The sequence below is a fragment of the Cynocephalus volans genome, chromosome 11, assembly GCF_027409185.1.
Source record: "Cynocephalus volans isolate mCynVol1 chromosome 11, mCynVol1.pri, whole genome shotgun sequence".
Taxonomy (NCBI): Eukaryota; Metazoa; Chordata; class Mammalia; order Dermoptera; family Cynocephalidae; genus Cynocephalus; species Cynocephalus volans.
The window spans coordinates 28,826,316-28,850,213 of NC_084470.1; the positions used below are offsets into that span (position 1 = coordinate 28,826,316).

Sequence of the window (23,898 nt, forward strand, 5' to 3'; positions counted from 1 at the left end):
AAAGAAATGCAGAGAGAATTTTAATGCATTAGGCTTTTATGGTAAGGAGAGCCAGGCTGTGTTGTGAGGATCATGACCAGCATAGCTGGTGTAGACAGCTGACCTGTAGCATGTCTGCGCATATAGAGGGCAGAGGTGGAGTGGAACTATAACATGCTTATATGCTTAAACCTCAAGTGCACAGCTAGAAAAAGCAAGTAGTGGTGCACTACAGTCTTGCTGAACACTGGGTAAAAAAATCATGGCAAACACTGAGCCTGTTTTGGAAGTGTTCTAAAACCAGACTGTTAACACAGTGAGCCATTGTAAATGTAGCTCGCTACGTGTTTGGAGAGAAACACATACTCTTTTATTAGGGACATGAAACAAACTCTTTGAGTTGCAGTATCGCTGCGGGTGAGTTTAATTGCTGGGAGTAATAAATCACAGCTGTGAAAGTTAAATTCTTGGCAGGATTCTTTACTCAGCTGTTTTTCCCTTGCCCCATTACATTCCAGACTTACGGTCTGCATTATGTTTGGAGCCAGCAGTAAGCTTGCGCTTTTCCTCTGCGGCTGTTACTTGGCTGCCCTGGGAGTCCGCGCCGGGGAGCATTGCACGGCTGGGTGTCACGAGGCTGAGTATTATGTGGCTGCCGTGTACGAGCACCATTCGATCTTGAGTCCTGACCCTCGGGCGCTCACCAACCGCAAGCAGGCCTTGGAGCTAATGAACCAGAACCTCGACATCTACGAACAGCAAGTGATGACCGCAGCCAAAAAGGCAAGAAATGCTGCTCAGTTACCACCTGAACTTTTCTCATAGAACAAAACTAATTGTACTTTAAACCATGGTCAGTTGTTGGGTAACCCCAGGCTTCCTACAATTCCTTTGGAAAGTCAGTCCAGCTAGTAAACCTGAGTTGAGTTAGTTGGCTAGAGTCTTGCTACGCAGAGTATCTGTGGACCAGCAGCATCAGCAGCACCTGGGAGTTTGTTAGAAATGCAGAATCTTGGCCCCACCCCCACCCCCGAATTAGAACCTGCATTTTAGCAAGATCCCCAGGTGATGCTTTTGCACTTCAAGTTTGAGAAGGCCTGGGCTGGCTAGATCATTGGTTCTCAAACGTGGTCCGTGCACAGGAATCACCTACAAATTGTAAACAAATACGGTGCCTTGGCCCCAGAGCATCATTTGTAATTGGTCTGGATGGAGTGTGGTCTGGGCATTGGAAATTTTTAAGGTTCCCTAGAGATTCTAATGTGCAGAAGAATATGAAAACCACTGGGCATGATGAACTCTCAGGCTGAGACATTCAAAGCTTAACTGAAATAGTAACCACCCTCAAAACCGCCCTTTCTGCCTTCAGATTATTTGGGGCTCATTTCTGGTCTCTGTGCTAGACGGTGAACAGTCTGAGACCTCAGCCCAGACAGAACCAACCCCAAACTGACAAAGGGAAGGTCGGTGCCAGCCTTTGTGAAAGCTTCCTGCTTGGCCCACATTTCTCTCTCCTGCCAGGAAGGGTGGGGATGGAGGTAGCCCCTTGGGGCAGAGAGGGAAATGTTGGTGCCAGTGCCGGACGTTAAGAAAGTGCCCTGCTGGGAAATCCATAACCAAAGGGAAGTTTGGGCTTTAACCTTCTTGGTGGGGTGACCAAGCCCAGCTGCTTGAGGAAGCCCCTCTGTGCCTCAAAAGGAAGTAAACTCTGTGAGAGCAAAACTTCCCTGCTGTCTGGGAGCATAAAGGGCAGAGCCAGTCAGGCCTGCAGGTCCTGCCGCAAATAGCCCCTGTTTCTGAGCAGAGTGGTCAGGTGGCCTGGACGGCCATAGCCACCATCTGTTGCTACATCTTAAAATTCTAGCCTATGACACACACATAGACACATATAAAAATATAAGTATAAATACTGTAAGTATAAAATATTATGTAAATATAGAAAACGGATGTTGGAAGAGAGCTTAAAGACCTCATCTGGCTTCTTCTGATGGGTGACACTTTTTGTTCCAACCTGACATCTGGTTTCTCCTTGAACACCTTCAGTGGCCCAGAACTCATTGTCTTACTAGTTCCAGCAGTGGGAACTTCTGGAAAGGTCTTCCCATCAATGAGCAGTAACAGGCCTCCCTGTAACTGCACCCATAGTTCTGTCCTCGGAACTAAGGAGAACAGAGTCCCTTACCACAAACGCCATCTTCACATTTGAGGATGGAAGTCATCATTCCCCCCGCCGGCATCTCTCCTCTAGGCTCTATGTCCCCTGTCCCTCCCACAGTTCCTTGGGAGATTTGGTTTCCAGCTCTTCTAACAACTTTCCAGGCTTTTCTCTGTGCTCAGAACTGTAAGCAACTCTCCTGATAATGTCTGATGAGGGCAGAGTGGAGTAGAAGTCACACCTCTTGCTCTAGACGTTGTCCCCAGAAAACTTTGGCAGCCACATCTCACTGTGGATTCATAAGCACTTGCTGTCATCTTAAACCCCTGCCCTTTTTACACACACAGACACATGCTGCTATTGCCATCCTGTACTTACAAAGTTGATTTATTTCACTTGAGAGCAAGACTTCACATTTATGCCATTAAATGTCATCATTGCAGCCTGGTGGGCTATTCAGGGATCTTTACTGACATCTGCATATCAGTTACCTTCACGTCATTCACACGTTTGATACACACCTCATTTATGTCTATGCTGAAGTCAGTGTAAAAAAATCCTAGGCTGTGCCCTCAGGCCTCCTTATGACACCAATCCACTCAAGGGCGGGCGTTGTGTGGATAGAGGTGTTTGCCTGTGTGGTGCTGAATCCAGCACCTGAGTGTCACTTACCTCTTGCCTCTCGATCCTGTCCACAGACCATCAGGAGACATTTGCCACACTAAAACCCAGAGACTAGGACTGCAGAATTCCCCTGTTTTCACATTTTAATAACCTGCCCCAAAAAGGAAACACATAACATGATTTTGTTGAATCCATGCCAGTCGCAAGGAATCATTCTTTCTTTATTTGTGGTCCAGGAGCAGGGACGAAGCTGTTGATGTGTTTGCTTTTAGTACTTACAGATATCTCAGCTCCACTACCTGCTTATATGTATTAGAGCAACTTCTAAGGCAGACTGATGGCGAGCATGTGTCAAAGTTTCATGTCAAACTTGCTATAGGGTAGAGGTTTCTGAACAAGCCAATTGAAATATTCCCGTCTTGGTAGAGGCATCCATAGGGGGAAAAAAGGAGTCCGGTTTAAAGATGATTAGGCTGACCAGTCCCCTGGGTTGGTGACCTTCATTCCTCAGGTGTTCTTGGTCTCATTAAGGTCTATCAGAAAACAGCTGAAGCTATTTATCAGGAATGCTAATTACTTCCTAGAAAGGATTACTCGTCACATCAGACCCGAAGTTCTGCCCCAGCTAGGTTTGGTTCCTCTTCTTATTTCTGGCTGTGTGCTCAGGGAATGCCATTTCATTTTCATATTAATCTAATATGTATATATAATTAAATGTTTGTCTCCATAAGAAGCCGTTCAGGACTGGCCAATTAGCTCAGTTGGTTAGAGGACGGTGTTGTAACACCAAGGTTGAGGGTTCGGATCCCCGTACTGGCTAGCACCAAAATAAAACAAGAAGCCATTCAGTGATCTCAAAGTTTTGTTTTGTCTTTAATAAAGGAAAATATCTGCCCATGTATAATTTTCAAAAAAGTTAACTACATATCTCTTACAGAAATACAGAATGACCAAAGCTTTTATTTAACTCATTATTTAGTGAAATAACTGGTAAGTTGGTAAAGCTGGTTCAAAGAAGAATTTGAGGAACACAAATGTGTATGTGTATGTCAGTTAAGTCCAACGAATGTTGAAATACATTTGCTCACAGATAGAAAACTAATATTCTACAGGGCAATACAATTGTAATGTTTGGGGTGATCTTTTAAATAATAAAGTCAAACAGTGGTACATTCTCCAGATAATTAGATAATCCTTGAGAGAGCCTGTTAAACGGTACCCAGTATAATTCAGAAAGGCATGTGTTCTTTTTTTTTTTTTTTAGTTGGCAGCTGGCTGGTATGGGGAACGAATCCTTGACCTTGTTGTTACAAGGCTGCACTCTAACGAACTGAGCTAAGCAGCCAGCCCTAGGCAAGCATTCTTTATCTTGCTTTATTTCCAAGTCTGTGACAGTTTTTCTTTACACAATCATCGGTAAGTGTGCAGTGAACGAGCCTAGCATATTATGCTGAAGGGAGCCGATGTTGATATAACCTTTCTGGAAAGCTATTTGGCAATGTGTGTTAAGAACTTGAAATGTTTCATACTCTTTGACCCAGAAATTTCACTTGTAAGACTTTATTCTAAAGAAATCATCAGAGATTCGATCAAAGATCTGAGTACAACACTCATTCAGTAGTGTTTTGAACATACTATATGAGGATGGTCACCACCATGGATCTTACTGAAGATCCAAAACCATATATTTATTATTTTCTCAATTGTACACACACATATACAGAGAGAGAAAAAAATGAAAATAAGATATTAAAAATAAGTATCCTTGTGATATTAGATTATGAATTCTTTATTTTTGTTTTCCAAATTTTCTCCTGTTAAACTTTTAAAGTTTTTATGACCAGAAAAAAATTTTTTAAAGAGTTTTCAATGCATTCCAGAAATAAGAGCCTCAAACTGCCTGCTGTTTTAGACTATTCATGCCTTCTCTGCCTGCCTTCTCCACCTTCCACACTGGGGCCAGCCAATGTTCCAGGCTTGACATTTTAAGCCATGTAAGTGGAGAGCAAAGGCCCTGGAGCTGGGAGCTGAGGGCTGCCTTGTTTGTATTTCCTTAGCTTGCTGCAGACAGCCCCAGGCCATCAGAGCCAGGGAGCCTCCTAATTCCCTTTTGGGGAATTGAGATTTCCAGGGAGTCCTTGTTTTTATGCTGAAATCAACACACTTGACTTACCCACTGGCTCAGTGGGTCCCAACTTTGGCTGCACATTAGAATTGCCTGGGGAACCTTTAAACACACATTTTTGCCAGACCCCACTCACAATCAATTGAATCAGACTTTTTAGGTTTGGGCCCCAGCATCAATGTTTTTTCAGAAGTTCCCTAGCTGATTCAGAGGAACGGTGAAGGTTGAGAACCACTGGACTGGAGATACCATGTCTGTTAATGGACCCCAAATTCAAGGTCCTTTATGATCAGCTCCATCTTTCATTGTACCACCAAGAACACCATACCCCTCCTAATTGTTTGCTTGGCAAATGCTGGCACCCTTCAAAAGGGCTTACTCCTTCCCTCCTTCCCCGACATGCCCTCAGGCACAGCTACTGGTTCCTAGAGGATTTTGTCTCCCCTTGGGTTTAGGCCAAGTGAGACAGCTTATTAGGCCAAGTGAGACAGCTTCCCTGAAACTAAGATCCCCGATGAGAGTAGAGCCACCGTCTTTGTACTTCTGGTTCCTGGTACAGAGCAATTTCTTGATGGTTGCCAAATGAATGAACAAATGAATGAAGTGGTGCTTCCTATCATCTGATGACAGATGGATTGTACTTTGATGTTTTGATTTACAGGGTGTACAGATCATAGTGTTTCCAGAAGATGGCATTCATGGATTCAACTTTACAAGAACATCATTGTACCCATTTTTGGACTTCATGCCGTCTCCCCGGTTGGTCAGGTGGAACCCATGCCTGGAGCCCCACCGTTTCAATGACACAGAGGTGTGTAAGGATTCAGGCTTCCTTCTCAGTGGGCCAAGGGCACACAGAAATGAACCAAGCCAGGGGCCAAAAGCCACAGCACGTTAACTGAGATTCAAAGGAGACCCTGGGATCCGAAAAATCAAACCCAAACCCTATGTGCCACATGTTCATTCAGTTAAAGAATGTCTGGTATCACAAGGCATTTCTCATCTATGGATCTTTCCATTTATTAGTGACATAAGAAATACATAAACAACTACATATTAAAAAAGCAAACCAAACAGAAGTAAAAAAGTGAAAGTTTGCTTTCACCACGGACCGCCCCTCATCCTATTTCCTTTCCTAGAGAAACTGCCATCAACTATTTGGGCATTCAACTATATTTTTTCTGCTCTTCCATTGTTGGCATCCTCTTTTTTAGCATGCTATGTGCTTATTCTTTTTTAACTCTTGCTATTATAAGCAAAGTTTCAATGAATATCTTTGTACACATATTTTTGCAATCATGTCCAAGTTTTTTGCAAGATAAAATTCCTAGAAATGGAATTCCTCAAAGGATGTACACAGTTTAAATCACATTAAAGAGTACCAAGTTTCTCCTTTAAAAAACTTTGATTTCACTCTACATCCCCAGTTATAGTGTATGAGTGCCTGTTTTCCCATCCTTTAGGTCAATGCAAGATAGAATAATCTTGAATTTTTGACAGTCTTATGAAAGTGAAAAATGACAAGATTGAGCATCTTTTCACATGTTTGGCCACTTGTATTCTGTGAATCGCCTGTTCATATCCTTTGAATATTTCTAGTGGTGGTTGCTTTTTTCTTATTTATGATGGCTGTTTATATATTATGGACATGAACAAATCCTTTTTTTTTTTTTTTAATATGAGGCAAAAGGCAGGATTTCAAAAATGCATTTTAACTTTTTTCCCTCTAGGTCCTCCAGCGCCTGAGTTGTATGGCCATCAAAGGAGAGATGTTCTTGGTGGCCAATCTTGGGACGAAGCAGCCTTGTCATAGCAGTGACCCAGGGTGCCCAAACGATGGGAGATACCAGTTTAACACGAATGTCGTGTTCAGCAGTAACGGAACACTTGTTGATCGCTACCGAAAACACAACCTCTACTTTGAGGCAGCTTTTGATACCCCTCTTAAAGTGGACCACGTCACCTTTGATACCCCCTTTGCTGGCAAGTTTGGCGTCTTCACTTGCTTTGATATATTGTTCTTTGACCCTGCTGTCAGGCTCCTCAGAGACTCTGAGGTGAAGCACATTGTGTTTCCCACCGCCTGGATGAACCAGCTCCCACTCTTGGCAGCTATTGAGATTCAGAAAGCTTTTGCCATCGCTTTTAGCGTCAATTTCCTGGCAGCTAACATCCACCACCCGTCTCTGGGGATGACAGGGAGTGGCATACACGCCCCTCTGAAGTCCTTTTGGTACCATAACATGGAAAACTCCACAGGTCACCTTATAATTGCCCAGGTAGCCAAAAATCCACAGGGTCTCATGGGTACAGAGAATGCAACAGCTAAAATGGACCCACCCCACAGTAAGTTTTTAAAAATCTTGTCAGGCGATCCATACTGTGCAAAGGATGCTCAGGAAGTCCAGTGTGGCGAAGCCGCCAAATGGAACATGAATGCTCCTCCCACATTTCACTCTGAGATGATGTATGACAACTTCACCCTGGTCCCTGTCTGGGGAAAGGACGGCTACCTCCAAGTCTGCTCGAATGGCCTCTGCTGTCATTTACTTTACGAAAGGCCCACCTTGTCCAGAGAGCTGTATGCCCTGGGGGTCTTCGATGGCCTTCACACAGTGCACGGCACTTACTACGTTCAAGTGTGTGCCCTGGTCAAGTGTGGGGGTCTTGGCTTTGACACCTGTGGGCAGGAGATCACAGAGGCCACAGGGATATTTGAGTTTCACCTGTGGGGAAACTTCAGTACTTCCTATATCTTTCCTTTGTTTCTGACCTCAGGGATGACCCTAGAAACCCCTGACCAGCTCGGCTGGGAGAATGACCACTATTTCCTGAGGAAGAGTGGACTGTCCTCTGGCCTGGTGACAGCAGCTCTCTACGGGCGGTTGTATGAGAGGGACTAGGAAAAGTGTGTGCTCTTTGGGGTGAACTCTGGCCATCATGTGGACCACCACGCACCTCCACAGCCCACAGATAAACATTGAGACCCCCTCCCTGTGCTAAGGGTGGACGCCCACTTTTGTGGCACCAGATCCCACCCTGGGAACTGTGGGAGGAAGGAGGAGAGGCAGATTCCCTCAGTGTCTCCTCCTCTTAAACATCAGTTAGACATTTTCTGGTATTCTCTACTCACATTTGTCTTTTTCAAGACACATCTGCCGCTAGCAAATCTCTCAGTACACATTTGGTTTTAAGAGGTAAAACAGAAATAAATGTCAGTTTATATTTTACACATCCACAAAGCAGTAGTTTGGGGGGTTTTTTGTATATATTTTTTTTTCTCGTTGTTGATCAGGGACACCCGGGAAGTCTCAAACATTTTCTAAGGCAAGAAAGCGAAAGGTGTATTAGCTGTTGTGGGGACCTTTCCCATCGCGGTCCACTAGAACTGTCTCCAGATGAAATGGCAGTCATGTCATTACATGTCATGTCAGTTACAGCAATGTCAGAAACGTAGTCCTTGAAACAGCTTTTAAAAATAGAAAAGAAGTTCTCCTCAAGCTGCCTTTCTGTCAGCAAGCAGAATGTGTAGGCAGGACTTGGAATAACTGGAAAGAGGGAGTACAGTGCTCTGGGGTGGGGGCAAGGGTGGGCTGGAAAATGTTCAGAAAAGAGGGGCAGCGATGGGAAGATCTGAGTCATAGAATTCCTTCTGTACAGTGCATCTCAGCCAGGGATTCCAGGGGCCTTCATAAATCCAGTTGGCTTTGGGCAAGAGTTGGGCAAGCTGCCACCTGCACAGGATGGGATGATGCTAATATAATTCAATTTGCAGCCCCATGGAGGGCCTCCCGTTTGCAGCAAGGCACAGCACCCCACAAAGGTAAACTGCAAGGACTGCCAGGGCGGTTAGCCCACAGTAGTCCTGCATTTATTTAATCACTCGTCAAGGGTTTTTGGAGTGTGCACCAGGTATAGAGCAGGGACTTCCCCCAATATTAGTTCCAGACGCAAAATCATTATATTCAGTATGGTGAAGACATTTTTAGGCCACTGATTTCTGTATAACGTGTATCCAACATTTCCAAGCCATTTCAGAATGGATTTTGACTCCATGCCTAGTAACAGTTTCTGATCATTTTTTAAATGCAGAATGGATCATTTGTTATCAGTAATTTGCCTCTTAAATGTTGTGGCCATTTAGTTTTAACTCCTTTTTAAATTAGTTTTTTTTGAAAAAAAACATGCTTTTTTAAAAATTCTGAATTGTGTAAAGATGCAGTTCTCTTTCCATTTCCCTACCGGGTAGCCTTTTCTGGCTTAGAGACAGAAAAGCATGGATTCCAGAGTCAGACGGACAGGGCTTATATGCATGGCCTCACCATTGACTCTTCACTGGAAGGCCTTGGGCACTTTATTTAAACCTTCTTGTGCCCGCATTTTCTCATGTGTAGAATGTGGATTGAACAAGCCACGTGGGAAAGAAGCAAAGCTGGAACCAGCCCGTGACTCACTGCACCCTCGCAAAGGCTGGAATGAGGCAAGTCTGCAGGGAATAAGCAGGAATGACTCAGAATTCCTGAGGAAGCCTTGGGAACCCCACACCCTGGGAAGTCCCCCTGGAATGGGAGTGGGACCTCTCCCACCAGATGACAGTGCTTGCCTGCCCTCCCCATCCAGGCAGGCCGGATGTGGCTCCAGATGTGGCTGTCTACTGCCCACTCTGCTTCCCTGCTGCAAACCCCAGGGAGACAAAAATTATCTTAAAAATGCATATTGCTGCTTTGTGCCAAGATGATTCAGATCAGCCTAAGAAAGAGGGACACAGGCCAGTCCTAAATTCAGACTTGGTGGAACTACCCAATAAACATTTAATAAGCATCTGCTGCGTGCACATTCTGCCCTCTGAGCAGAGCACTGTGAACTTTCCCTGAGCAATTACTTTCTACTGACAATTTTAAATGAATTGCTCATAAAGTAGAGGAAAAGCAAATAATGGTGGTAGAACAAAGTGATTTTGCCATTAAAAGAAGTAGCTGCCAGGTGGCAGAACAAAGTGAAGAATGAGAAAATGAATAAATACACCTATGACTAACAGTTGTGATATGCTTTTGTCAACTGTGATCCTGCAATTCAGGAAACAAATGGCAATCTTGACCATAACATAGAGGCAGGAAATCAAATGTATTTTTGGTGGTATCAGACTGGGGGAAGTAGCTCGGTCCACGTGGTTTCTCAGGTAGGTGCAGCTGTGCCTGTCTGTGGTTTTTCTCACAAAGGAAATGAGAGGCACAATGAGCTGTGTTCACATTGGACCTAAAAAGACCTTTGAATTTTTCAGAGTAGGCAGAAACCACACCCTCCTCACAGGCTGTCCAGTCCCAGTGCCCCCCATACCTGCTCCAGAGGGGCAGGCCTGTCCACAGCCCCTGCTGAGAAAAACCCATCTGGGCCACCCCATAGCACATTGGACCAGGAGTGGGCACCTGACCCAAGACCAGCCAATCAGAGGGCTGGCTGGTGGCTTGTGAGGTGGCCTGGCACAGAAGTTCTGCCCAGAGAGGGACAGTGGTGAGTCAGCCGCTCAATGAAACTCAGAACTGCTCAACACACATTACCACTCAGTGAACAAATGGTGTCTCAACAAAGCAGGTTTCTGTGTGGTGAAGTAGAAGTTAAGTTACAGCAGTATGCAATGTCGTATCCTGCAAAAAAAGCCTGGGTTTGGAGCAAATGCTGGCACGTGTGGGGGTGTGAGAGGAGGCGGCTGTGCAGGCTGTGTCACTCCTCAGGCCAGAGCATGGCCCCGGCCTCCTGGCTGCCGGCTTCTCCATCGCCCAGCCTCCCTCCTGTGGTAGTTGTCTACCCCACGTAACAAGTCACCCCGAACTTAGTGGCTTAAAACAGTCATGAGCATTGTTAACTCACAGTTTCTGTGGGTCAGGAATCTGGGGAGGGTTTAGCCGAGTCGTTCTGGCTCAGGGCCTCTCATGAGGCTGCAGTCAAGAAGTCAGCCACGGCTGGAGTCAGCTGAAGGCTACATGGGATTTGTAGAATATTGGTTGAATTGTTCCTTTTCCCCCCCAAAAAGATATGTTGAAGTCCTAATCCCTATTTCCTGTGAATGTGACCATATTTGGAAATAGGGTCTTTGTGATTAAGACGTATGGTAAGAGGAGGTCGTACTAGAGCGGGGTGTGCCTGTAGTCCAATATGAGCATGTCCTTACCCGAGAGGACACAGACACCCAGGGAGAAGGTGGCCACGTGAGGACGGAGGCTGAGATTGCCGGGATGCATCTGCAAGACAAGGGCACCGGGGACTGCTTCCAGCAAACCACCCAACGCTAGAAGAGGCAAGGAAGGACACTCCTCGCAGGTTTTGGAGGAAGCACGGGCCTGCCGACAACTTGATTTTAGATTTGTAGACTCCACAACTGTACATTTCTGTTGTTCTAAGCCACCCAATTTGTGGTACTTTGTCATGGTGGCTCAGAGGATCAGTTCCGAGGTGGCTCATTCACATGGCTGCTAAGTTGGAGCTGGCTGCTAGAAGGACCTTTCCATAGGGATATCTATGTGTCCTCACGATGTGGCACCTGGTTTCCCCTGGAGCAAGTGATCCAAGGAGAGCAGGTGGAAGCCACATGTCTTTTATGACCTAGTCTCAGAGGTCACACTGCCTCATTTTTGCACTATCCTAATGGATTATGCAGGTCAGCACTGCCCCCGTGGGAAGGGACACGGGGCATAGATGTCACGAAGTGACCACTGGAGACCATCTTGGAGACTGACTACCAATCTCAATTCAAATCACATTTCTCCTGTGTCTCACCTCCCAGAAGCTCCCGTCCTCAGACTGAAGTTCACATGCTGTGCAACCTCTCTCCTGCCCAACTGCCTCACGTGAACCCAGGGCTCTGTCCGGCCATGGCCAGTCCCCTCAGCTCCCCCAACACTCTGAGCACAGCCTGGCCTCTGAACCGTTGTCTTTGCTTGCAGTGGCCTGTTCTGATGACACTAATCCACCCTTCCAGGTGTCCCCGCTCACCACGGCTTCTCCCGTTGGTCTGGCTTTGCCGCCCCGTTCCCTCAGCCTCCTCGCTGGCTGTACTGTTCATCTGAGCGCTTTCGCCAGAACGCGAGCCGCGACTGGAGTCGCCACCCTGCCGCCAGTGTCAGCTCAGTGCCGATGCTCATAAACGGCCTCCCTTAACTTCCATGAGCCCCAGAGAAGGTTGGGTATGGCTGTCCTGCAGATGGGGAAGACTGACGCAGAGATCTTAGCAAATCCACATGTAAATTTGTGCCGATGCTAAGACTTGCATCTTCACAGTGACTCAGAGGAGACCCACCCTCTGAGAGCGGAGCCAATGTCCTATTCATCGTCGTATCTGCAGCGCCCGGCACGGTTATAAAATCTGTGCTCTATACTTGTTGACCACTGAATGAACGAATAACTGGGTAGTCACAAAGAGTGTTTATCCCATTTAGACAGGCTGAGACAAAACAACAAACTTTCTTTTTTCTTTGGAATGTTTTCCCATTTTAGTGTTCTACTACCGACGGAAAACAAAAATCTGAATAACAGCTAAACTGTTAAAAATAAAATCAGTCGATCTATGAACTGTAGGCTTCATGTATATATAACTTTTTCACATATAACTTCTCATTTTCTTTGCTTTTGTTTTTTTTTTTTTTTTGCTTGAAGAAAAAAAGACTTGACTCATATAACTGGAGGGTCTGAAAAAGAGATCTCTTCCAGACATGGCTGGATCTAGTGTTCAAATATGTCTGGACACGGCACTGGGCTCTCTCCACTCTGAATTCTTCTATCATGTTCTTTCCCAGACGGACTCTCCATGTAGTTGTAACGATGGTCACGATAGCTCAGGCTTCTTCCGACCCTCTTAGCAGCTCAAAGAAAAAGCTTGTTTTTCACACAGTCCCTAGAAGAGTCTCAGAACTGAACCTTGTTGGCTCTTGCTGGAGCCACCTGCCCATTTCTGAGCCAGTTATTGGCCAGAGGCTGTGATATTCTGATCAGCTAACACTGGCTCACACGCCCACAGTTTGAGAGGCGGGAAAGGTGGTTCCCCAATGGAAGACTGGGGCAGTGTTACAGGGAAAGGGGGGTTGGGTGTGGTCAAGCACATGAGTGTCCCTCGGGCCTGCTTCCTCTAAGAAGTTCCATCTGCTGCCGGTTAGGTACTGTTGCAGTCAGAGCCACGGCAGGAAGGAGACTGCACATCCTGATTAAATGAGGAGAGTTCGATACCAGAGTAAGGTACACAGTGGGCAGAGGGTAGAAAACCAAGAAAGGACAGTGCCCTACACTGGGGCTAGCAACAGCAGGAGCCATTCACCCCAGGCCTACAGGTGGGAAGGGCTACTGGAAGCAAGAGAGGGAAGCTTGTGCAGACAGCAGCCCGGCAGGAGCTGGGGCTGTGAGTAAAGGCACAGCCAGACTATGGTGACGTGACAAGGAGGGACCCGGGCGATGACTATCTCGTCTTCTCTCTCTTCTCCCACCCTCCCAACTCCTGCAGCTGCTTCCCATTGGCTGTATCCAACAGGAAGGTAGAGGGCGAGAGTCTGGTTCGTGCTGTTTATAGAAGTCAGTGTTAGGGTCACAGAACAGGATGGAGAAGAGGGGAGCCCTGCAGGAAAGACAAATGCAGCTCAGACATGGTTCTCCCAGAACATTCTGGAAGCTCGCAAACCAGTCCATTTGAGAACAGAGCAGTTAGGGGACAGAGAGGCTGGTGAACAGATGGGCTTCTTAATGAGCATACCTGCAGTAGCTCGCCTCCAGACAGCCTCCAGTACGCTTGTGTGGAGTGCCCTTCCACAGCGTTCCAGGTCGTTCAGTGTGACCAATAGAATAGGGCAGATGTAATGGCAGGTCACTTCTGAGATTAGGTGATAAAAGATACTGCACCTCCTAGATTGGTCACTCACTCTCTATCTTGGGTCACTCCTTCAGAAGAAAGTCAGTTGCCATGTCCCAAGGAGCCCTAGGGACAGGCCCATTTGGCAAGGAACTTAAGCCTCCTGCAACTGGCCACATGAGCGAGGCGTGATGGAAGGGGATCATCCAGCCTCAGTCAAGCTCTCAGATGACTCTGCCCCGGGGGACATCCAAACTGCAACCTCATGAGAGACCCTGACCCAGAACCACCCAGCTAAGCCACTCTTGAATTCCTAACCCTCAGAAACTATGGGATAGTAAATGCTTGTTGTTTTAAGCTTCTAGGTTTGGGGGTGATTTATTCTGCAGTAATAGATTACTAATACAATAATCTTTCTACCAGCACCTTAATCCCCTGCCAAAATTCACATCCATCCAATGCTCAATCTCCCCGCTGTCCTGCCTGCTCCTGCACAGGTCTCTCTCCCACTATATACAAGTCAAGTGCTACTAGTGGCTGTTATTTGTTGGACTACACAAAGCCAGCGATGATCTATTTTCTTTTCCTCTGGTTTTGAATAGTGAAATGCACCAGGAAGATGTTCTCAGATGGGAGGACAACAACAAAAAGAGGGGTCCACACTAACAGACCTTGGATGCTTTGAAATTGGAAGTTCTGGAAGAGGTATTCTGACAGTGGCCGGGAAAACCTCCTGTCCCCAGAATTTTGCCTAACCCACCCAGGCAGAGAGTTCTCCACCAGCCTGGTGTGGTGCAGACCAGTTCTCAAAGGGTGGTTACCAAAGCAACAGCGGGAGCAGCCCCTGGGGAGATTTTAGAAATGCAAATTCTTGGGTCCCACATCAGACCGACTTCATCATTCTCTCTGGGGGTAGGGCCCAGCAATCTGTGTTTAACAAGCCGTTCATGAGATTCTGGTCCTGACCAGGTGTGAGCCCACTGCTCTAACACTATGCAGTTCCCAGAGCAGGTGCACAGGCCTTAATCATCAGCTCCTCACACCACTTCTCTGAAACAGGCAATTGTGTCCATTTTACAGAAGAGGAAAATGAGGCTTGGAAGGGAAGTGCCTTGATCGAGGCTAAACAGCACCCCAGCAGCGGAGCTGGAGTTTTCACATCACCAGCCCAGAACTTTTCTCTCCTCCCCATTTAGTTTTCAACACATTATTTCCTTTCCTGGGTAATAATTTGGATGACTTTTTTGTCATCCAAATATATTATTCTATTTTTGTTTTGTTTGACTAAAGGCAGATTAGTGGGAAAAGACAATTTAGTTCATTGTTTTTGAAATTCATGGGAGGCTTCATGGGAATGCAGAAATCTTATCGAGCCAATCAATTTCTTTGCAATTATTTTGAGAATAATCCCTTTATTCAGTTCAGTTTGGGAGAACTGGCACTGGAACGTTTTTTGAAATATTTTAACCTACTGCTTCAACATTTTGAATCAAATATGAAGGTTGTTTCTTTTTATGCTTAGTGGACACGTCTCTATTGAATGGGGGTGGGGTGGAGGGTCTGAGTCTTTAAAAATTGATGACCCAGGGCCGAGCCCGTGGCGCACTTGGTAGAGTGCTGCGCTGGCAGCGCGGCGACACTCCCGCCGCGGGTTCGGATCCTATATAGGACTGACCAGTGCACTCACTGGCTGAGTGCCGGTCACGAAAAAAAGACAAAAAAAAAAAAAAAAATTGATGACCCAGCTATGGATATCTTGCAACTTTCAAAAAATCAGGTGTAAAAATTAAGCATTAGCTTCGTATAAAATACTGTGCCAGAAATTGTGGAGCGTGCAAAGTCATCTAATAAAACACTGTTACCTTTGGAGAGAGCTTATTACCTAGTGTTCATATGAACACAGGATTTCAATACACACATATACCCCAAAACAAATCTGTGAAGGATATTGTCGCAGATTGTATTTTCCCAAAATGGCCACAATATTCCAGTGTCACTTGCTCTTCCAGAACTTTGCCAGTCCCCATCAAGAGGTGGAGTCTATGCTCCTTCCTTTGACCCTGGGCAGGACATTACGAGGCCTCAGAGATCAGAATGTAGCAGAAATGCTGCTGCGTGACTTCCAAAGCTAGGCTGAGCGATGACACCACTTCTGTCTGGCTCTCTCCAGGCTTGAGCCCTGGGAACCCAAACATCATATTCTGATGAAGCGCAGGCCACTTGGGGAGGCTCACGTGACGGGGAATCGTGGTCCCCAGCCCTCAGCCCCAGTGGAGCTTCAAGCTGAAGGCACAACCAGCTTGTTGGCCATCTGGCCATCCGAGGGAGCGGGAGCCCCTTGGAAACAGACCCCGCAGCCTCAGCAACAGCAAGTGAAGGAACGTGAAGTCAGGGGAGGTCACGGGGAACCTGCAGGCTGGGGCAGGGGTTTGGGTCACATGGGCAGCGGTTGGAGGGTATTAAGCAGGGGAATGACATGGTCATTTAAAATGATTCCTCTAAGGGCCATCCCATGGCTCACTTGGGAGAGCGTGGTGCTGACAACACCAAGTCAGGGGTTAAGATCCCCTTACTGGTCATCTTTCAAAAATAATAAGAAGAAGAAATTAAAAATAAAAACATAAAAAAAAATGATTCCTCTAGCTGCTGACAGGTTTTCAGAAGCTCCACCTCCTTCTGCGTCAGTCACAAGTCACCACTGGCAAGGGGGAGTGTAATAAACAGCAATTTAAGAAAAAATTTTTAAATGTATAGCAATTTAAGGGGGAAAAAGACAGTAGTTCTTTGGAATTATCCTATTTGTTTATTTTTGTCCCCAGCACCGTGCATGGCATAGGCAGGTGCTTAATCAAGGTTTAATCGAAAATGGCACGCCCCAGCCTTGCAGCGAGGCTGACTCCAAAAGCTGCCCCGCTGGACCGCCCCGGGCAATGCAGCGAGGCCCTTGCCCTCGTCTCCCCACCCCTGGAGTATCCATTTTAAACTTGACATTTTTAATATAGTCCTGTGTCAGTTTTTTAAAAACTATTAGACACATCAAAACCAAGGGGGAAAAACACCTACATTCACAGATAACAGAAAGGCATTTGTTTTCAGTAAAAATACACATCTTCAAAGAATGTTTGCAATCCAGATTTTTCAGCAACCATTAAAAGAACAAAGGAGGACATGTCCTTTGAATCATGTTATGTGTTTCATCTAAACTGCTGCGCACGGGGGTGAACCCTGCTGGGAGCCTGACGTACATAAGGAAAATGACTGGGTTGTTGGAATATAAAAAGAAAGATACACTTACAGTAAGAGCTATTTTTTTTGGCATTATGATGAATGAATGTGAAAAGCGTGAAGAATTTCATTGTTTTATAATTAATACACTACAGTGTGGCCCCTGTATTCTACCAGGTCCTGAAAATTCTGTTGCAGACCTTTCCTAGGAATGGGCAATGTATGTTGAATATGTAAAAAGGACACAGGTCATAAAACAGATTTGTTCCTCCAAAGTAACATAACAAAAAATAAAGAAAACAAGAAGTTAAAAAATGCACACAGATTTTAGAGTGCTGGCTTGGGAGTCCACACACCAGGCCTAGCCCCCTCCTAAACTGCTCCGGCACCTGTGTACCTTTACGTCTCTAGACCTTGGGTCCTGTCTCTGTCAAAGAGCAGGCTAAACCAGATGATTTCGGCTCAAACAATCCTGGAGACTTTCTTTCTCTCTGCTCTTTCTAATAGTAAAAAAGCAAGTAAACAGTATCCACATAGGACAGGGAAGTTCTTATTATAGAATGCTTTGTACAATAAACAAAAACAAAGACTCAGTTTGTAATATGAGTCGTCTCTCCCCCATGCTGGAGGGACCCAGCCCCTCCCAGCTCATCCATCTGTTTAGTGTGTTTAGATTTTCATGATCAGGGTTGTGATTATCTATTGCTAAGTGAAGGAACTCCTGTAAAACGTAATGGCTTGAAACAACCATTTTATTTTGCTTGTGAGTTTGGGACGGGCTCAGCTGTACATCTCGTCTCTTTCCAGCTGGAGTGGCAAGGGCTGGAGAACCCACTTCCCGAGAGCGTCTCCACTCAGGCCCCTGCACACTGACGGGGCTGGAAGGCCCCTCTGGGCCCCTCCTTTCTCTATGGTCTTCAGGCCTCTCCACATGGTCTTCCAGCGTGCTGGTCTCAGGATAGTGAGATTTCTAAGAGGACATCTCAGGGTTCCCACAGAGGGCGTTACAAGAGACAGGAAGGGGAAACTGCCAATTTCTTCAGGCTGGGGCCAGAAACAGGCACAGTGGCTCTCCTGCTATATTCTATTGGTAAAGTCACTACAGAGCCCTCCTAGAGATTCAAGGGAAGAATACATAGACCCCGCCTGTCAGTGGGAGGAGTGTAAAAGAATTTGTGGCTATTTTATTTTTTAATTTTTATTGAATCATAATTGATTATACATATTTTGGGGGTTCAATGTTGAGATATGTTGATCAAATCAATATTACTAGCATATATATTGTTACAAATCGTACTTATTTTTTATGCCCCTTGTCCAATCTCTCCCCATCCCCCCTCCCTCCCTCCTCCCCCCTGTGGCTATTTTAAATCTACCTCAAAGTAGGCTGCTATACTGATATCAGTTTTCATTTACTGAGAGCTTACTACTGCCAGGCATAGTAACTCATTTAATCTTTCCAGTAACTTTAAGATATCTTTATCATCCCCATTTTACAGATGAGTAAACTGAAGACACAGGGAGGCTAAACAACTGGCTCCAGGCCACCCAGCTGTATGTGAGCCAGGTTTTGAACCTGGGCAGTCTGTGCTTGGGAAATTAATGAATTAATTAGGCTATTTATTATCATAACTTCATATAATTATTAACAGCAATGATAAAGCATATTACAAGCTCTGTGAAAGGAGATAGCCTTTCCATATTTTAGGTAAACACCCTTCTCAGGTGTTTTTTCTGTGGGTCCACGGGATGGTGCCTGTGGATAAGTGAGGGACTGCTCAAGGGCACCTTCTCCAGGAATCTTTGTCAGTTTCTCTAGGCATGAATCTTGCAAGCAATATAAAAGTCTCCAAATAGCATTTTTTAAAAAATGAGTACGAGGAACCCAGGATATTACTGGTATGACAAAAAAAACAGTTGAAGGGAATAACTCAGAGAGAATACAGGTTACCTTGGCATTCATGTCCACAGTCTCCCGTGGACACTTGACAACTAACACGGCACAAACAACAAAGTCCTGGTCTCCACTAAACATGTGTCTCAGCCCCCGAATGGGCTATTATCCAGTTAACGGAGTGCCTCCTTTCAGCACCTGATAATTGCTTAATGCCAGGCTGCCCCATGGAGAGAAATGATGGAGTGTCAGGTGCCATAGTGATTGGCACCAAGGCAATCTTGCCAGGCACTCAGGCATAGCCTTGGAACATGTAGCCTGTTTTCATCTTGCCCATGCTCCAGCAAGCACCACCTTTTAACAAGATATTCAGATCAAGTCTTATGGAAATCAATCCCCTTTAATCCAAGATCCCCTATCAATACACAGAGGTAGGCTGCCCTACCCAACAGTGAGGCTGCTTGACATTTCCAGGAACTGAGCTCAATCCTTTCAGTCAAGGCACACTTTAAATGCCATCTCATTCCTTTAGCTTCCCCAAAACTCTTCATGGAAAATTAACTGCTCTCCAATCGGTATTCAATGCTTTCCTCTAGGATAGCTTATTGAGTACTTACTCAAGAAACTCCTTTACCACTGAATACTGCTGGGCATCAACCCATCTAATCCACATTAGGACCATGGAGTGCTCCCATCCACATTTGACAGAGTTGATGAGAGCTCAGAGAGGTTATGTAATTTGCCCCCAATCACACAAGTTGGCCTGTCTGCCTCCGAAGTCCACGAATTTGACCACACAGCCCTGCTGCCTTCCATAAATCAATATGTATTTGTCCCCATGTCTAGTTGTCCATCAGATGGTAAACTCCACCAGAGCCGAGACTGATGCTGCGCAAGGTTCCAGCATCTCGTGCATTCTCAGTAAATGCTTGAATCAAATTTATAAAGATTGAGGGAATCTTCAGGGCTGTATGGGACCAAGAACCCTAACAGAGTTAAGTTGATGTGTCTCACGCACTCCTATTCTAGCAAGCATGGCTGATTGACCCAGGGTCCAGGCTGCTGCAGTTTGAAATCCATTGCTGTGCTTGCAATGAGGCCATTCACAGGCTGCTTCTGATCGATGACTGAGTCTGGCAGGGACACGAAGGCAGACCCATTCCAGGGAAAGAGGGTGCTCCAAGTCAGCAGCCTACTTTGGCTCAAGGACTCCCAAAGGCTTTGTCAAACCTTCCTTAGGCTCACATGGCAGGCAGGATACTGCCACCCAACCTTTGATTTCGATCTCCTTCATTGGGGTTAGACCTGCATTGTGGCTTGACAGCTTTCCAGACACCCTGGCTCCCTCATCCCTATTTCCTTTTACACAGGAACTTCCTCTAATAAAATTCTTGCACATTTAATCCTGTCTTGACATCGGCTTGTTGGAGGACCCAGACTAACAGTTGATATTTCAATCTTTGATTCCTTTCCTTATCATTAATGAATTTGACTACTTCTATTCCCTCTAAGAAGACCATGTAGATTGGCGAACAGAATGTCATGGCACCAAAGCCTTCCTTTCTAAGCTGCCTTTTGGCCAGCCAGCTGCCGCCAAAAAAAAAAAAAAAAAAAAAAAAAAAATTCTTGCTCTGGGTAGTTAGCTCAGTTGGTGAGAGCGCAGCCTTTTAACACCAAGATCCAGGGTTCAGTTCCCCATACGCGCCAGCCTCCAAAAAAAAAAATCAAGTTCTAAGCTGCCTTTTGGGAGTGCTTCCATGCCAGGCAGTGTGCTAAGTCCTTATGTTGAGTCTTCCCTTCATTCTTCAAAAACCCTGTCATATCAGAAGGATGACTTTCATGTCATAGGTAAAACATCTGAGGTTCAGGAAGGTTAAGTTTCCTGCCCAAAGGTTATACAGCCAGAAAGTGGCAGAGTTCAGATTCCGGGCTGTTCATTCATCTCATTCAATCCTTCCCATGAACCAACAGAATACACAGGCAAGAATAAGAACAGCTATCACTTACCATGTGCTTACTGTGTGCCTGGCACCTCTCATGTATTTTCTCATTTAATTCCCACCACACCCCTACGAGGGGGATACTGTTATTGTCCTTTTTTCACTAACAAGAAGATTGCAGCAGGGAGAAATTAAGAGGTTTGTCCAGGTTTAAAATGAAGAGGTTTGTCCTACCAGCTATGTGGGAGGTGGCAGAGCCAGAATTCCTGCTGGGTCGTCTGGCTCCAGAGCCCATGTTCTCCCTCCATCTCGTCTCCCACTCATGGCAACACTGTCCCAGTCATTTGGAAGGGTGCTTCACCTGAACTGCCATTTAAATTCTAACGAAGGAAAACTGACCCTCCCCTCTTCTGATTCCCTTGCCAGACATGGTTTTAATCTTACTTCTGAACACTATACCCCTGCTTTTCCACAATTTGAATCCACATAAAACATAATAGCCTACATATCTAGTGTCTTAAAATGGAACAATAGGAAGCCACTAAGTACCATATGTATTTATTGTATTTATTATTTCGTATTTCTATGAAATGTGTTGACATGGACATTTATAAGTAAAAAAAAAGTTACAAATATGATATAGAATAAAACCCCACTTAAAAAATATGACTTGTATTCATAGTTATAAAATTAAAAATTTTAGTGTTTTTTATCGTCTCTGAGTGATAAGATTATGGATATCTTTGTTCGTAGTGTCATAGTTTTGTTGCCCTAAAAATCCTCTGTGCTCTGCCTATTCATTCCTCCTTTCCTCTGAGCCCTGGCAACCACTAATCTTTTTACTGTCTCCACAGTTTTACCTTTTCCAGCATGTCATATAGTTGAAATCTTACAGTATATAGCCTTTTTGTCTTCTTTCACTCAGTACAGTAATATGCATTTAAGTTTTCTCTGTCTTTTCATGTCTTGATAGCTCATTTCTTTACAGTACTGAATAATATACTCCGTTGACTGGATGTACCACAGTTTATTTATCCATTCATCTACCAAAGAGCATCTTGGTTGCTTCCAAGTTTTAACAATTATGAATAAAACTGCTATATACATCCATATACAGGTTTTTGTGGGGACATAAGTTTTTAAGACCTTTGGGTAAATACCAAGGAACTTGATTGCTGGATCACATGGAGGTATGTTTAGTTTTGTAAGAAACTGCTGAACTGTTTTCCAAAGTGGCTGAACCATTCTGCATTACTACCAGCAATGAGTGAGTTCCCAGTTCTCCACATCCACAACAGCCTTTGGTGGCGTCAGAGTTCTAGATTTCACCATGCTAATTGGTGTGTAGTGGTATCTCATTTTGTGTCCTCCTGATGAAATATTATGGGGACCATCTTTTCACGTGTTTATTTGTCATCTGTAAATCTTTGGTGAGGTGTTTTAAAAAGTTCTTCATATATTTTTGGTAACAGTCCTTTATCTGATATATCTTTTGCAGATATTTTCTCCCAGTCCATGGCTTGTCTTTTCATTCTCTGATGGTGTCTTTCACAGCAGAAATTTTAAATTTTAATGAAGTCCAGCTTATCAATTCTTTCTTTCATGGATCATGGCTTTGTTGTTGTATCTAAAAAGTTATTGCCAAACCCAAGGTCATCTAGATTCTTCTATGTTATTTTCTAAGTGTTTTACAGTTTTGCATTTTACATTTAGGTCTGTGGTCCATTTTGCGTTAATTCTTGTGAAAGGTGTACATTCTGCGTCTACTTTTTTGTTGTTGTATTTGGATGTTCAGTTGTTCTAGCCCCATTTGTTGAAAAAACATTGTATTGCCTATGCTCTTTGACAAAGGTCAGTGTACTATATTTATGTGGGTCTATTTCTGGGCTTTCTATTCTGGTCCATTGATCCGTTTGTCTATTTTTTGCCAATACCACACTCTTGATTACTGTAGCTTTATAGTATGTGTTTAAGTCAGGTAATGTTCTCCAACTTTATTCTTCAATATTGTGTTGGCTATTCTTGGCCTTTTGCCTGTCCATATAAACTTTGGAATCAGTTTGTTAGTATCTACAAAATAACTTGCTGGGATTTTGATTTGGATTGCAGTGAATCTATAGATTGAGATGGGAAGAACTGACATCTTCACAATATTGAGTCTTCCTAACTATGAACATGGAGTATTGCTCCATTTATTTAGTTTTTTATTGATTTCTTCAATCAGGGTTTTGTAGTTTACCTCATATTAGACCTTGTACATATTTTTTTAGATTCATACCTAAGTATTTCAATTTGGGGTGTGCTAATAATGTAAGTGGTCCTGTGTTTTTAATTTCAAATTCCACTATTCATTGCTGGTATGTAGGAAAGTGATTGACTTGCGGATTAACTTTGCATCCTGTAACCCTATTATAATCACTTGCTTGTTTCAGGAGTTTTTTGGATTTTCTGCATAGACGATCATATCATCTGTGAACAAAGACAGTTTTATCTCTTCCTTCCCAATCTGTATGCCTTTTATTTCCTTTTATTGTCTTAATTGCATTAGCTAGGGCTTTCAGTACAGTGTTGAAAAGCAGTAGTGTGTTTGTCTGTTTCTGTTGCTTATAATAGAATACCTGAAACTGAATAACTTACAAAGAAATTAAAATTTATTTCTTACAGTTTTGGAGGCTGGGGAGTCCAAAGTCCAGAGAACACATCTGGTGAGGGCCTTATTCTTGGTGGTGGCTCTCCCATGATAAATGGGCTGAGCAGGAGAGCGCTAAGCTCTCTCCTTTTAAAGCCATGAGGACCATGACCATTACCTCATGATGGATCAATACATTCACAAAGACACATTCCTCACAATACAATCACCTCTTTAAGGCCCCACCATTCAAATACAATAGGATTTCCCATCCTCTTAATACTTACAGTAGGTATTAAGTTTCCAATACATGAACCTTTGGGGGACACATTTGACCTATAGCAAGTGGTGAGAGTGGACATCCTTGCCTTCTTTTATTTTTTTTGCGGCTGGCTGGACTGCCTTTTTTCTGATCTTAGTGAAAAAGATTTGAGGTTCTATTAAGTATACTATTAGCTGTAAGATTTTTGTAGATATTCTTTTTCAAGTTTTTATCA

At 44.5% G+C, this 23,898-nt stretch overlaps 1 protein-coding gene across 2 annotated transcripts in view; it reads left to right on the forward strand.

The window, feature by feature from the left end:
* BTD (biotinidase) overlaps positions 1–8,113 on the forward strand; it is a 36,076-nt gene extending 27,963 nt beyond the window's left edge. For both annotated transcript variants that reach the window (XM_063114510.1, XM_063114511.1), the window contains 3 exons: positions 498–762; positions 5,545–5,694; positions 6,614–8,113. In XM_063114510.1, coding sequence (XP_062970580.1) covers positions 514–762; positions 5,545–5,694; positions 6,614–7,786 — 1,572 coding nt within the window. In that variant the 5' untranslated portion in view covers positions 498–513 and the 3' untranslated portion in view covers positions 7,787–8,113. The remainder of the gene's footprint in view (positions 1–497; positions 763–5,544; positions 5,695–6,613) is intronic.
* Positions 8,114–23,898: the final 15,785 nt, after the last annotated feature.